This window comes from Embiotoca jacksoni, unplaced genomic scaffold, assembly GCF_022577435.1.
Source record: "Embiotoca jacksoni isolate LCO1_2020_lvr unplaced genomic scaffold, fEmbJac1.0.p SCAF_42, whole genome shotgun sequence".
Lineage (NCBI taxonomy): Eukaryota > Metazoa > Chordata > Actinopteri > Embiotocidae > Embiotoca > Embiotoca jacksoni.
Genome location: NW_027185395.1, coordinates 1,863,572 through 1,879,261, shown reverse-complemented (window position 1 = coordinate 1,879,261; position 15,690 = coordinate 1,863,572). Strand labels below are relative to the sequence as shown.

Genomic DNA, 15,690 nt, shown 5'->3' with positions numbered 1-15,690 from the left:
GGGTAATTAAAGGGAAATATAATCCCCAAATTAATTTATTAATGGACGAATGTTGGCCAAACTTCAGCAAATCAGGTCAAAGCGTGTTTTTAATCAACGCACCCCACCGGAGGCTGGAGAGACTGTTAAGGTTAGAGAGACTGAAACTATTCGGCCTGAAAGCAAATCAAAACTGAACTGAAATAATCAGCAGGAATATAAAGGACAAACACAAAACCAGCGGTACGGTCCTTTTCAGCAGTGGTGTGTCGGATGAAAGGGTTCAAGGAAGTTAAGGTGAAGCTGATGAGGCTGAACATCGGAAATAGTTCAGAGTTTTTTTCTTGGACTTTGTGACTTTGCAGCTCAGCCAGAAAGTGACGTCCGGACGAGAGGAGCGAGCTGTGAGAACAGCAACGAAGACGCCGACATCCGCTCAGCGGCTCAGCTTCACGCTTCAGCTGTAAGAAACCAGGAGGTGAAGTCAGCTTCCCAACTCACACGCAGAGTTTCAGGAGTCAAATGATTAAATAGTATGTTGGACGGTTCGTTAAACGACCGAGCGGAGAGTTTGAGATCAGCCATCATGTGTCAATCAAAGAAGCTCAGTGACAATTCAACTTATTATCATTTAAATTCCTACAAATTACAACTACTCAGGAAAAAAATATGACGTACAACCAAAAAATGGACGATTGAAATTTATTAATGAAATTGATGAAATATGGAATTATATTGAATAATGTAAAATAATCCAAAGTTTCAAATACAATGCTGTTTTTCAAGGTTTGCTCATTTGTTTCACTTCAATTGTTTTTCATAAAAAAATTGACAAATCATTACAGGATAAGAAAAGAAAAATCTTTAGACTCAAAACACAAACGGTAAAAATATTCCATGACATTTTAGACATAAATAATATCAGCAGTTCATTTTAGCTGTTGAAAAATGCATTTTAAAGTAAAGTCAACTTTATATGTCAACTCGGCATCAGTCATGTTCCCCAGCTGATGCTGAATCAGATCCTGATGCAGCTCACGTCACCATCAGTGTAGTTAGTCCATAACTTTCCCCAAAGAAACGCTGGTCATTAAGTATCTGGCTCTTTCTCTCTGATATAATGAAGCTGCTTAATTTCCCTGAAGCTCGATCAACCGATTATTAAACTGTATAAAAATGTCGTAGATTGTTCTATTAAAGGAGGAATAACATGCACATCCAGAAGAAACAAAAGAAACCGTGATGGCTGTTAAAGTGGAAGCAGACACTGCAGGACTGCAGCTGTTTCCAGATGTTGGTTTGGTCCCACTGAGGTTTGAGGGAGCGTGAGCCGCTGGGTCGACGGCGGCGGGACGAACTGCCGGTTGAGTTCGCTCCTCTCTTGGTTTCTTTCCTTCCTGCCTGCCTGACGGACTGAACTCACTCTGGTTCACCTGGTTTCATGCTCTCTTCCCACTAAAACAAAACTCCTCCTCCAAAAAGCACCATCACACTCCTCATCTGTCTTCATACTGATGAAGATGCATGCAAAGTCCCCGAGCTGCTGTTTCTTTAACAGAATAATGAGTCTGACAAACCAGAGATGCACCACACAAAGTGACGGCTAGACTTCAGACTAGAGCGTTTTTACGTTAGTTACGTGTCAATATTCAGGTGAAGAACTTCAGAATTAGTTTGTATTCAGTTGTCTGAGGCATATTTTAATATTTAAAGCTCCATATAGGCTTTCAAATTTCCCACAATTTGATATTTGTGTTGAAATACATGATCGGATACAGACAGGACGAGAGGAAATGGTGTTTTCTGTGTTTTATCCCTCTTTGAATGCTCGCTTGGGGAGATTTTCCATCTGTAAATAACTATTTTATTTTGAAAAGCTTCTCTACTGTATAAAGTTTGGATATTATACATTTCCTTCTTAATTACTCCATTTCAGTGAGTCACACTGACTGTTTCTCAGTAAACCTGATTGAAGTTGCTAGATCTTGTTTTTTCTTTCTTTTTTTTTTAGTCGTTGGTCGGTAACTTCCTGCACTGATTTATCACAATAAAAGCCTTTCAGTGGCATAGAGCTGCAAAAAGGGCTTCTTTTCCTAGTAAGCTTTTATTGTGAAACATCAGGAGGCGTTGCGTTTCATTAACATCAGGGTGATAGCAAATTAGAAAAGACTGGAATAACTTTCTTAAGCACAGCTGAAATGATGCGAAGATATTACTTATCAAGAAATTAATGAATTCAGCGTGACGTCCTCAATTATGAAGGATCTCGTGGTGAATTCAGTTGCCGTGACGATTTAAGAATTGAAAGCAATAGTTTGAACTTTTCTTTTGCTCCTGAGAGCTCCTCTGTCTTCGTTTGTGACAGATTGTATTTCGATGGTTTAAATGAACCTCATGAGGCTGTATTAGATTACATGACAGTATTCGGTGTATCCAGGTGAATGTAGAGAAACTCCGTCCGCCTGCTGCACAGAGGCGCTCAAAACAAACACCACATTCTTCCAGGTCGCCGTGGGTTGAGTTCCTTTTTGTTCTCTTTCATTTCGTTTGTTCGATACTGATGTTGAATTTAATCACTCACATCTTGTTTAAAGATGTAGTTGTGTGTGTGTGTGTGTTGTGTTGTGTGTGTGTGCGTGTGTGTGTGTGTTGTGTGTATGTGTGTGTGTGTTGTGTGTTGTGTATATGTGTGTGTGTGTGTGTGTGTTGTGTATATGTGTGTATATGTGTGTATGTGTGTGTTGTGTGTGTATGGTTGTGTGTGTGTGTGTTGTGTATATGTGTGTATGGTTGTGTGTGTGTGTGTTGTGTGTTGGTGGCACTTTGCATCCTCTCAGCTCGTCCACAGCGTTCAGAAGAGCTGAACTAACTGATCACCTCCTCTGCTGCCCTGCTCCTGCTTCTGTTCCTCCTTCAAATGTAGCTGCTGTGGTGACTGCAGCCTCCCCTCCCCCCGCCACCCCACCCCCGCCCCACCTTTACACCAACCACAGGTCCCCCAGCTTTCATTCTGTCCATCATTATCAGTCTGATGGATCATTGCAGCCGTCCACCTGAAACTTTTAGGACATTTTTCCTCTTTGGCCAACTTCTCATTTCTTGATTTGTTCTCCTTTGACGAGGTCGTCGGGGCGTTTCTCCTCAAGAACCCGGGCAGGTGTGAAGTCACGGAGCCGTCACAATAACAATCAGGGCGTCGTAAACAAACCAGCAGGTTGCATGATACCGTGAGCTACCTGCCGGCTGAGATCCTGCTGCTGCGTGTCTGTCCAGAGGAAAACCCACCCTGAAACAGAAACCGGGACTCACCGGCATCAAGTGTTCAGTTTTCATCAGATTTGCTTTTAGCGTTCAGGAAGTAGCGACCTGTCGAGTCTTCTGAGGGTCTTCCTGCTGTTTCCACCAGCTGGCATGTTTCAGATGGACAGTGGAGTCCACAAGGGACAAATCGGTCGTATTTGTGTGAATATATTATCAACGGAAGTGATTACATATTTATTGCTTCATCAGGTAGTGCGTGAAAAACATTTAAATACTCTTCCTTTAACTCCCACAACTTCATGTTCTTGTTGTTTAAAGTCTGCTGCAAAAATCAAACATTTTTGTTTGCAACAATCCCCCCAAAAAGTTGAGATTTTCTATCATGAGTTGGTGAATATGAACCAGGACGCCTGTTATTTTTCTCGGTCAGCACCTCGCACTCTTTTTCTACTAGCTCTGTTAAAAGTCCGCTAAAGTTTTATCCTACAACTGATAATCATGAATTAAAAACTCCTGCTGGTCTTTGCATGCGTTAGAATGACTTTCAAATAAAGGTTTTGGGAGTGGAGGGTCGTTCTGTTTTAGGGTGGATTGTCCGTTTTAGGATAAAAAAGAAAGCTTTGCTGCCGTCCTCTCATCATCACCATTATTCTGCAGAAACCTCCGGACTGATTGATAAACTAGTTTGGCAGCAGTAGTTCTTTGTCCTAGAGAGGTCTGGTGTATTCTGACAAATCAGAATAAATCAGAGGTCACATGACCCTCATCCTGACAGGAAGTGATCGGTTTTCTTCTACATGAGGTTTTCTTTCTCAGTAAAAACCGGTTGACTGTGCCGGTGAATCAGAGATGTGTGGATCTGCTGTCCTGCAGTTTGCTGTGTGTTTGTTTGAAGATGACCGGAGAGCAGAACCAAACATCTCAGCTTCACCTGCCACCAAACCTGAAACGAAAAAGCCCCCAAAGTGATAATAATCTCTGCCGAGCGTTTAGGTAGAACTAGTGAGGAAACACAACTCGTCCAGCTGTGGAGATTTGGTGGCTTCGGGTTTCCAGGTGTTCACGTGTCTTTTCTCGTCCTCCTCCTTCCTTCCAGCTCCTCATCTGTCCTCCGGTCACTCGCTTCTTCTTCGGCCGGCGGGAGCCCTTCCACAAGCTGCTGATCCAGGGAGACTCGGCGGGCAGGATGTCCCTGTGGAGCATCCCGGATGCCGCTCCTCCTCCGCAGCCGCCGTCCACCTCTGCAGGTAGAGGAGGCGTAACCGTAGCGACCAGCTGTTTGCAGTTTTTGGGGGACATCTTTACATCCTTTGACAGGCTCGTCTCTAAACTCGTCTCACGTGTCTCTCCGTCTCTGTCGCTGCAGAGCTGCAGGTGTCGTCCACCGTCAGTCTCCAGGAGGCGTTTGATAAGTTGACCCCGGTGTCCTCAGGGATCATCGACCAGCTCAGCGTCCTGCCCGGCAAAGAAGAACCCATTAAGGTTTGAACACAGGACGACGTCACACGTATGAGGGGCAAAAAAAAAAAAAAAAAAAAAAGTTCAGAGATGCTCCCGTTGTACGCTCAGTGAGGTGAATGGACCGGGGAAGCTAACGGCCCGAGAAGGCCTGGATGTTTATCTGGGGAATGACTGCTGAGGGTGTTTTTAATGGCATGTTGTCATGTTGGAGAACTGAACATGACGCTTCTCAGAATCCTCTCAGAGCTGCTAACTGAGCTAAAAGGTTTTTATCAAGGAGTCTCATCTTAAGAGAGATTCAGGAAACTTCTCAGAGCAACCCTGATCAATGAAAGGACAGAAACCCTGATCGTAGTGAGCAGGTGATTGGCCCCTGTTGCTAGGTGACACGTCCCTTCAAAAGATGTGATTGGTCAATCAACTCAATGCACTCTTGGTGATAAAGAGACAGAATGAACAGTGACCTCCAGTGGAGACAAAAGGAAGTGCGTGTCGATATGAGGCTGTGAAAGTGTTTGTTTGTTATGAAGGTTGGAACAGACTCATTTTTAGTCATTTTTATCTTCACGCTGCGATCGCTGTCGTGTCTGTGTTCTTGTGCTGAGTGGGAGAAGTGAGCGAAACATCATCCTGCAGCGACAATCTGGAGACTTTCATCAACCTCATTCAGAGTCTGAAGAATATTTCAGCAATTTTCATCCTCAGACCTTTTTTTAATTGTTTAAAGAATTCAAATATACATTTATTTATAATTTGACCGAAATGACATTAGGCTCAAAACGAGCTCAAAAATGTGTGTGTGTGTGTGTGTGTGTGTGTGTGTGTGTGTGTGTGTGTGTGTGTGTGTGTGTGTGTGTGTTCAGGTGACGGCCAGCGTCTACATCCCCTCTCAGGGCCGCTTGGTGTGCGGGAGAGAAGACGGCAGCATCATCCTGGTTCCCGCCACTCAGACGGCCATCGTGCAGCTGCTGCAGGGGGAGCACATGCTCAGGAGAGGTGAGGGGGAGGAGGGGGAGGGATGGGGGGGGCAGAAGATTTATTATTCATGAAACCTGTTTCAGGTGGAAAAACATTTTCTACAGCAGTAAAGTAAAAGTTCAGAGGACTTAAACTAACCTGCCTCTGGTGGAAATAGAGCAGCATGACGTCCTGTTAGCTGAACCGGAGCAAATCTTCTGACCCAACTGTAGAACACACTTTTTATTTCTGCTGCTATGAAGATGATGATGATGATGATGAAGATGAAGTGTCTACTTCACAAAAACACGTTGATTTCTGGGTAAAATAATTAAAGCTGCAGATATGTTGGAGGGTGATGTGGTCACATGATGAGGTCATTTCCTGTCAGTGTGATTTGAAACAACACGACTCTGTTAAAACTACAGTCAGAGTCCTGACATGGTAGATTAGTGTTAGTTAGTGGACTGATGGAAGGACGTCATCTGGAACGCAGCAGAGCTCAGCAGCAGCTGACTCACTGAACTTCAAGAGTTCTTACAAACAAATCTCAGACGAGTCCGAACTACAACTGGATCAGCAGGTAGAAACGGGAGAAATAGAATTACAGTTTGTTTTTAACTCACTTTTTAATGATGAACCACAAAGCAAACTTTTATAGGCCGAAGTAAAAGTTTCTTCACATCAGAACTCGGCTGCTTCTATTCTTCAGTCCTCCTTTATAAACCAGCTGCTCCTGACGGGTGTCCCATCTGTGTCCGTCCGTCTGTCCTGCAGGCTGGCCGCCCCACCGCACCCTGCGAGGCCACCGCAACAAGGTGACCTGCGTCCTGTACCCGTACCAGATCTCGCCGCGCTACGACCAGCGCTCGCTGGTGTCGGGCGGCGTCGACTTCTCCGTCATCATCTGGGACATTTTCACCGGAGAGATGAAACACATCTTCTGCGTCCACGGAGGAGAGATCACGCAGCTCATCGTCCCGCCGGAGAACTGCAGCGTAAGACTTCAGGATACATGAACATCTGTCCATGTCTCCGTTCTGTCTTTTGTTTGTTTGTTTGGTGTCTCTGTGTTTTGTTGGTGACATTAGATCTGAATGTTAGTGACTTGTGTTACTATGGAAATAACTTTAATAGCATTGTATTGTTGTGGTCTCACACACACACACACACACACACACACACACACACACACACACACACACACACACACACACACACACACACACACACACACAAATCAAGACACATGAAAACAGGAGACGACTTTCAGACTGCATTGTTCTAATGACATTAAGATCAATGTTGAGAAATGTGGTGTTGCCATGGAAATCAGATGACCGCCGTCATGACTACAAAGGCTGACCTGTCACTCGCAGGCTTTAATGAAGACATGGGATGTTTTTTTATTCACTTTAGAAACATAAATTAAACCTTAAATGAAGGTCAGAAGTTGTTTTTTTTCCAAATATAGTCGAAGTCGTTCAGTTTGAAGGAGCTCGTTATCACCAACATGAATGTTTCATCAGTACTTTCATGCAGCAAAAGGAATTTTATATATATATATGTATATATATATATATATATTTTTTTTTTTTCAATATAAATGTTATTTGCTTTCATACACCTGATATAGAAGACAACAAAAAAATAGGATGGTGCCTGAAATAGGATACAAGTTATTATTAATAATATAAATATATAGATTGATCGAGGAAATCTTATAAATTTCAGATCAGGTATATCGATAAAATGCTACTACAGAGTCTAATAAATCACTGATGGTTTATCATCACTGGTGAAGCTGACAGAGAAGATTACATCATATTTAAAAAGCAGGGAAATCATTACAATGTCTGAAGTTTTCTCTGTTTGCTGCTCCGCGTCATGTGGTGTAACGCTGCGTCCTCATTGGTTGAGAGAGTTGGCGCGCTTGTTTTGATGCAGCTGATGTCCCAAATGAAAATGAGTCAGAATCGTTGTCATTTAAAAAAGAGATTGTACGAAGGCGTGAATCGAGATTGAGATTTTTTGATTTATTTATTTATTTTTTTAACAATTAATGGTGCAGCCCATTAACTTGCTTACAAATGTCTCCTGTGCAAAAGAACAACAATAAAACTTTGCCTTGAAACATAAATTCTTTTACGACAAACATAACTGGAGAGGAGTCAGGAAGAAGGAGGGAAGTCTCTGATAAAACCGATTCTCCGTTCCCTGATGTGTGCAGTCAGTTTGTAGTCTGACAGGTGGATTTGAATACACGCATGTACGATGTTTGGAGGTTGACTGCTGCCTGTGTTCCCGCTGCAGACCCGCGTGCAGCACTGCGTCTGCTCGGTGGCCAGCGACCACTCCGTCGGCCTGCTCAGTCTCAGAGAGAGGAAGTGCATCATGCTGGCGTCGCGCCACCTCTTTCCCATCCAAGTCATCAAGTGGCGTCCGGCGGACGACTACCTGGTGGTGGGATGCTCCGACGGCTCCGTGTACGTCTGGCAGATGGATACAGGTGAGAACCAGGAGACTTCTGACGCCGGAAAAAACCAGCAGCACAACGTGAATCCTTTATTCTGCACAGGTGAACTTCTGAATATCTCCAAAACAACCACATCCCACCAAGTGTCATATTTATTTTGATCCGGGACAGAGTTGGTTGAATGACTTCAAACATTCAGACCAAAGTTTTTGTCCACTTTTTTCTGACTTTCAGCTTTAAATTAATTATTAGATTCCTGAAAGATTTTCACCCACGTTAGAAGCTCTAAACCGGTTCGCTGTTCTTCATCATTACCAGATTTGAAACCAGTACACCCAATTGTTCAGGAATCTTTCTAGAGTCTTGAAGCCTGGTTTCCTAAAGTTCTGCGTTTGTAAAATCACGTGGAAACTTCACTCCACCGCCAGAATAATGTCCAGCTGATCGACTAACGACGTGCAGCCAGTACTGCATCTTTAAAATGGTTCATTTAACACGGTGTCCATTCTGCGTCATTGTCTGAATACATATTTAATATTGGGCGTGCAAAATAAAGGGGAAATGAAAATATACATTTATCAGCTGTAAAGATACTTACTAAACATGACAGTAGAAACAGGAGATGATTGGTGTGTATTTTAATACGACTGAAGGTATTAATCAGATGAACATGAGAGACGGCTGCTCTTATTGTGGTGAGAAAGAGACGCAGGAAACCAAAGAATACGCAGAGAACGTAGTTTTACACCCGATAAACATTTCTGATGTAAGAGGCAGAAATTCTTGAAACATGTCGAGTTATTGGATGAACTGAATGATGATTGACAGCTAACAACAAGGAAGAGCCACTGTAAGTATCTCTGCTGGGATATCTCTGTTCTTCAGTCTCTGTCCCTGGTCCTGAATGCATCTCTGTCCCGGGCGCTGAATGCGTCTCTGTCCCGGGGTCTGAATGCGTCGCTGTCCCGGGCCCTGAATGCGTCGCTGTCCCGGGTCTTGAATCCGTCGCTGTCCCGGGCCCTGAATGCGTTTCTGTCCTGGGCCCTGAATGCGTCGCTGTCCCGGGCCCTGAATGCGTCTCTGTCCCGGGCCCCGAATGCGTCGCTGTCCCTGGTCCTGAATGGGTCTCTGTCCCGGGTCCTGAATGCGTCGCTGTCCCTGGTCCTGAATTGGTCGCTGTCCCGGGCGCTGAATGCGTCTCTGTCCCGGGCGCTGAATGCGTCGCTGTCCCGGGCCCTGAATGCGTCGCTGTCCCTGGTCCTGAATGCGTAGCTGTCCCTGGTCCTGAATGGGTCTCTGTCCCGGGTCCTGAATGCGACGCTGTCCCTGGTCCTGAATGGGTCTCTGTCCCTGGTCCTGAATGGGTCTCTGTCCCTGGTCCTGAATGCGTCGCTGTCCCTGGTCCTGAATGCGTCGCTGTCCCGGGTCCTAAATGCGTCGCTATCCCTGGTCCTGAATGGGTCGCTGTCCCTGGTCCTGAATGGGTCACTGTCCCGGGTCCTGAATACGTCACTGTCCCTGGTCCTGAATGGGTCTCTGTCCCTGGTCCTGAATGCGTCGCTGTCCCTGGTCCTGAATGCGTAGCTGTCCCTGGTCCTGAATGGGTCTCTGTCCCGGGTCCTGAATGCGACGCTGTCCCTGGTCCTGAATGGGTCTCTGTCCCTGGTCCTAAATGCGTCTCTGTCCCTGGTCCTGAATGCGTCGCTGTCCCTGGTCCTGAATGCGTCGCTGTCCCGGGTCCTAAATGCGTCGCTATCCCTGGTCCTGAATGGGTCGCTGTCCCTGGTCCTGAATGGGTCACTGTCCCGGGTCCTGAATACGTCACTGTCCCTGGTCCTGAATGGGTCTCTGTCCCTGGTCCTGAATGGGTCACTGTCCCTGGTCCTGAATGGGTCTCTGTCCCTGGTCCTGAATGGGTCACTGTCGCGGGTCCTAAATGTGTCGCTGTCCCAGCAACATGCAGATCTTAGTAGATCCCAATTGGATGCCACTCTTCCTGTGTAGAGACCAAGAACAGACTGTACTCACTGTCTGTGAACCGATGACTGATCTACAGATGCCCTCTGACTCGTAAACCCATCGCAACATCAATGTCATGTACATAAGGAAATGGCAAGTTCAGGAATTTTTAAGATTTGTGGCATTAGCATCTTATCTCTAATTTCCTCCTTTTGTCTGCAAATACGACAAATGGCCTCGTCCGAGTTACTGCTCCTCCTTTTTCATTTGGCGGTTAACGACGTTCACGTCAATAGATGCTCATTGAAACGCGGTCGGTCAAATATCAGAAGTTAAGAGATAAACAGTTGGTGACCTTTAAACCACAGCAGGAGGCAACAAGATGACATCATTCAAAAAGAGCACCAACCAAACTTCAAACATTGGAAATACTGATGGAAACACTTCTGTTAAATATGATGTGTTATTTATCCATTTCGCTCTCTTCAGAAACAGCTCTGCCTCCTCAGCGCCCCCTAGTGGCTGTTCAGCCACTACTAAGACAACACAATTAGCAGTAAATGTGTGGCAGGGTATAGAGGTAACATTAGCTTGAATGATGACACTCTAGTGTGTGTGTGTGTGTGTGTGTGTGTGTGTGTGTGTGTCCTGAATGAGCTGTATTTCTGGGAGATTGCAGGGTAGCTAAGTGTGAAATTAAGGAAGGTGTGTGTACTCAGGCGTTGGACATGTAATAGGGCTCACAGGCCTTCAGCACACACACACACACACACGCACGCACACACACACACACACACACACACACACACACACACACACACACACACACAGGTAGAAGGGTGCCACTTCTCCTCACTCAGTGCCCGAGCCGGTCCTGACGTCGGCTCTACTGACGTCTCTCTGAAGCTCTCGTCTCTCTGAGGTGGAGACGGTCTGTGACCTGAATTCTATTCAAGAGACAGTAAATGATGATAATAATGAGACATGCAGAGCAGGAGACTGTGAGACAGAGAGATGTGCAGATTGATATGAATAGAAGGAGAAGTCAAGGGTAAGAACAGAGAGAGAGAAAACTCTCGGTGCAGCGGGGCGTCCCAGGGGGGGGGGGGTAATGTTGAATTTACGTCAAGTGATTCAGTCATTACGTAGATACGAAACATATATCATCATAAAACAGAGAGGAACCAGAGTCTAACTAATGATAGTCAGACTTTTCATCTTATGACATTAACAATACTTTGGTACACAGAGGAATATAACTTTGAAAATGTATTCTCCCATTTTCAAACTCCTGCTTCACGGTTGAATATTTTGAAGTCCAGATTTGCGCCAAAACATTCATCATTTTAAAATAAACAGCAGAATCTTCCCTTTCTGATGATACTGGTTGTTTCTCTGTGTCACAAAGTGTCGTTGACGAATCCACTTTTTAAATCTAAGCAACTCTCTGCATCGTCTCCAACATATATTAGTTAGAAAATAAGATTCAGAAAGACCTGTTTTTGGGGGCGTGTCGGTTTGATTGACAGGCCTGTGGTGCAGTCAGGTTACATTTACTTTGTGCCTTCAAATGAAGTACTCTATTTTCACGTGTACTTTGTGGCTTCATTTGAAGACACAAAGTACACGTGAAAATAGTCTTTAAAAAGATCATTTCCAACTGGAAGTCTGTCGTGGACGTGGTCAGAAACTATAATCTCATTAGTAATATCAATAACAATTGCTTGTTTGTCTGTATCTTGTTGTGCGGTTTGTTGACTTGTTTGTGTGTGTTTTATTTCCCAGGAGCGCTGGACCGCTGTGTGATGGGCATCACGGCGGTGGAGATCCTGAACGCCTGTGACGAGCTGGCTCCGGCCACCGTGGACGCTCTGAGCCACTCGGCGGTGAACCTGAAGCAGGCGATGACCCGCCGCAGCCTGGCGGCGCTGAAGAACATGGCTCAGCACAAGCTGCAGACGCTCGCCACCAACCTGCTGGCTGCCGACAACGCCGACAAGGTGAGGACGACCGGCAACGCGCACACACACACACACACACACACACACACACACACACACACACACACACACACACTGGTCATATCGCTCAGATAGCTGGCTGAAGTCAGAGACCAATTAAAACTCTGCTGGAAACGAACCAAAGGTCAACAGTCCAGCCAGTGTGAGTGTGCGTGTGAGTGTGCGTGTGAGTGTGCGTGTGTGTGTGTGTGTGTGTGTGTGTGTGTGTGTGTGAAATGTCATAAAGGTAAAAAGCTAAACTACATAAAGAGGATGTGGAGAGTTTGTTCAGTCTGAGTATCTTTAGAGGTTTTAAGTTCAAGTTAAAATCCGATGTTTTTTCTTTGAGTTTGAGTCACGTTTCTGTTTGATCTTCTGATGACTCAGCAGATTTCCACATAATGTCGCTAAAATTACAATAATAGTTAGTTTAGCAGCCTTTTAGTATCCACTCTCTTTTTCTTCTTTTTGCCGCTTTATATCTCAATAAGAATATTTCCATCCAGTTTGTATGACATATCCAAGAAGGAAATGCATTCATCTCGATCCTCAGTCCAATAACGAACGTAGCAGTGAATGAATAGAAACAAAACAAAAATCCTGCAGCTTTCCAAACGGACTCTGATCTGAACATCTGTACGACACGATGCCGTCCAGTGTTCACGTCTTTATTGACTTTTTTTATGTGATGTACGTTTGAATATCGAGTGAAGTGATCTCTGAAATAAAGTTTTCTAAGCGACAGTTCGTCCACTAAATGAAGAACGACTGGTTTCAAATCAGTTTTATTTGAATGTTTTCCACAAACCAACAGGATGTGACAGTTAAAGGACTTTGTGTTAAACATGATCTCACACAGGACGTCTCCGTAACCTTTCAGTGGTGGATGTGTTAGTTTTAGGAGATCAGAGGTTCACTTCTTAGACTCAGATGATGTGATCCGTCCTGACAGAGAAAACTCCGCCCACACGGGCCTCCCAGCACGGAAAACAAACGCTCTGAATTATTTAGTGTCTGAACTGCGTTTAGTTGAGCTGCTGGTACAGTTTGACTTTTACAGGTTCCCTCTGAAGGCCTTCAGCTCAGCCTCCAATCTTGCAGCGTTTGTCCTTTTCGGTCTCTTTCTTCCACCAGATAACCTTTGTGTTATCTGTTTTTTTTTCCTCCTCTGTGTGTTGGTTTTATTGCCGGTGTCTCCCGGGGCTCTCCTGCCATAACTGCCCGTAATCACAGCTCTTTCCTGAAAAGGCCAACACACAACAGCTGCAATCTTTCCTCCACGCTCCATCCGAAGGAGATCACTGTTGTTCTCCTTTCTGCCTCATATCTACTCAAATTATGGCTCTAAACCTCCCACTGTCCCCGCTGTGTGTGTGTGTGTGTGTGTGTATAAGTGTGTGTGTGTGTGTGTTCTCCCCTGTTGTTTGTAATGACGGATAAGGACCATGAAATGTCAGACTATCAACCCAAACATTACACCCAGCCAGCTCCAGGCTTTCCTCTGTGTTTACAGCTGGTGTTTGTTTGTTGCTCAGATTTGTGTGTGTGTGTGTGTGTGTGTGTGTGTGTGTGTGTGTGTGTGTGTGTGTGTGTGTGTGTGTGTGTGACTTTGAGTTTGTCCTCTGGCGTTTTTTGCTGAATGTGCTGATCTGTGAATGTGTTTTGTGTCACAAGGAGAAAAAATGTAAACTGTTGGACATCCAACATTTTGGACAGTTAATCAGAGGATCAGTGTTTCGTGGTTTCAGTCATTTAATGAGCTAAAAATTTAAAAACTCAATGTTTTAAAATGTGAGGATTTTCTGCTCAGTAAATTAATGTCGTACATGACATCGAAAAGGACGTTGAAGAGCAGCTGCCATGTTTTCAATTGGTCATATTGTGACGGCTTAATGTTACAATTTTTGTATTGTTGATCCCGGGGTGCCAGCCAGGGAGAACCCTGACAATAACGTATTGAAATTAAACGAACTAAGCCAACTCAAAGGAGGTATGAACAATAACTCACGTTACCCTCACATAACCTAAAAAGACTTTTCCATGTAAAAGTACCATACAACAAAAAATAGACATCTTTCAATCCTGAGCAATGACAAAACACCACAGGAGATGCACAGTTCTTACCAATCAGTCTCTTTTATTTTCCCAAGAGAAGAGACGGAAAAATATCAGTTAAATGAGAGAAAAAATAAAAAAGGACAACCGCCAACAAAAAGAGTCCACTTCAGGATATGTCCAAGAAAAAACAAAATATGGCAAAACCACATATAATCCACCCCAAAACAGGAGATGATGGTCGCACTAGTCAATCTGTCAGTCAGTCAGCCTGTCCGTCAGTCCGTCACTCTGTCTGTCAGTCAGTCAGTCAGTCAGTCTGTCCGTCAGTCCGTCACTCTGTCAGTCAGTCAGTCAGTCTGTCCGTCACTCTGTCTGTCAGTCAGTCAGTCAGTCTGTCCGTCAGTCCGTCACTCTGTCTGTCTGTCAGTCAGTCAGTCAGTCAGTCAGTCTGTCCGTCACTCTGTCCGTCACTCTGTCTGTCAGTCAGTCAGTCTGTCCGTCACTCTGTCCGTCACTCTGTCTGTCAGTCAGTCAGTCAGTCAGTCAGTCTGTCCGTCAGTCAGTCAGTCAGTCAGTCAGTCAGTCAGTCCGTCCGTCCGTCCGTCCGTCCGTCCGTCTGTCTGTCAGGGGTGAGTCAGCTATACCGGCACGATACCGTCAGTCAGCTGTCAGTCAAGCGCTTACTTTTCCACGCGTACTTTTCCACGGATGGTAAGTGTCTCTCCGAGGTCCGGTTGCAGCGTCCCTTCAGCTGTCGTAGTCCCGAGGGATTCACTGCCTCCACTTCACGACGCCAACCTCCCGCCGATCAGGAGCCTGTTTCGCCGGACTCTTTTCTTTTTCTCTTCTTCTCCGTACTTCTGCCTTTCCCACTACCGACTTATCCTCACCGAATCACAAAGGCTTGACTTCCCCACGTCACTCTCAGGCGACCGTTAATAAACAAAACAAGTGGGGGGTCTGTCGGTCTGTTACAATATGCTGCAACCGTCATCCATCAGTGATGTCATCAACCATCAGTGATGTCATCAACCATCAGTGATGTCATCAACCATCAGTGATGTCATCGTTGGTTTGTGAACGTTATGAAGCCTCCAGTTCAGATTCTGTCTGTCACCATCTTGCTGGTTCGGAGCAGGAAGTGACCATATTTGGACGAGCTGGCATGATGAGACTTTCTCAGAACTGGGGTTCACCCGTAAACATGAAGTCTGTCCGTCCTGACGTCCTACTTCACGTGTTTCTCCACGTTTCTCCTCCTGAGAATCAGTTCAGAGACTCCAACGCTCCTCTACAGCTGACTGGAGTCTCATGTTCATTATTTAGTAAATTCTGTCTGTGATGAAGTTTCTTTTCTGCCTCTCGGTGAACACAGCTCGCCGTATCGATCAGCTGACGGTGAGAGGATCACTTCCGTTGGAGTTCCTCTCAGCCCACTTCAGACCAAAGATCTCTGACTCTACGATCTTATGAACTTACAATTCTCACTGTCACCAGTTCTCAGCGGAGTGAAACCTGCATGTTTTACACCACAGCAAC

General features: G+C 45.1%; 1 protein-coding gene across 1 annotated transcript in view; it reads left to right on the top strand.

Annotated features, from left to right (window-relative positions):
- The window catches only part of LOC138210036 (WD repeat-containing protein 7), a 107,518-nt gene that overhangs the window by 10,653 nt on the left and 81,175 nt on the right, over nt 1-15,690 (top strand). The window contains 6 exon segments of the mRNA XM_069168943.1: nt 4,337-4,487; nt 4,607-4,722; nt 5,565-5,697; nt 6,436-6,656; nt 7,972-8,167; nt 11,879-12,093. Coding sequence (XP_069025044.1) covers nt 4,337-4,487; nt 4,607-4,722; nt 5,565-5,697; nt 6,436-6,656; nt 7,972-8,167; nt 11,879-12,093 — 1,032 coding nt within the window.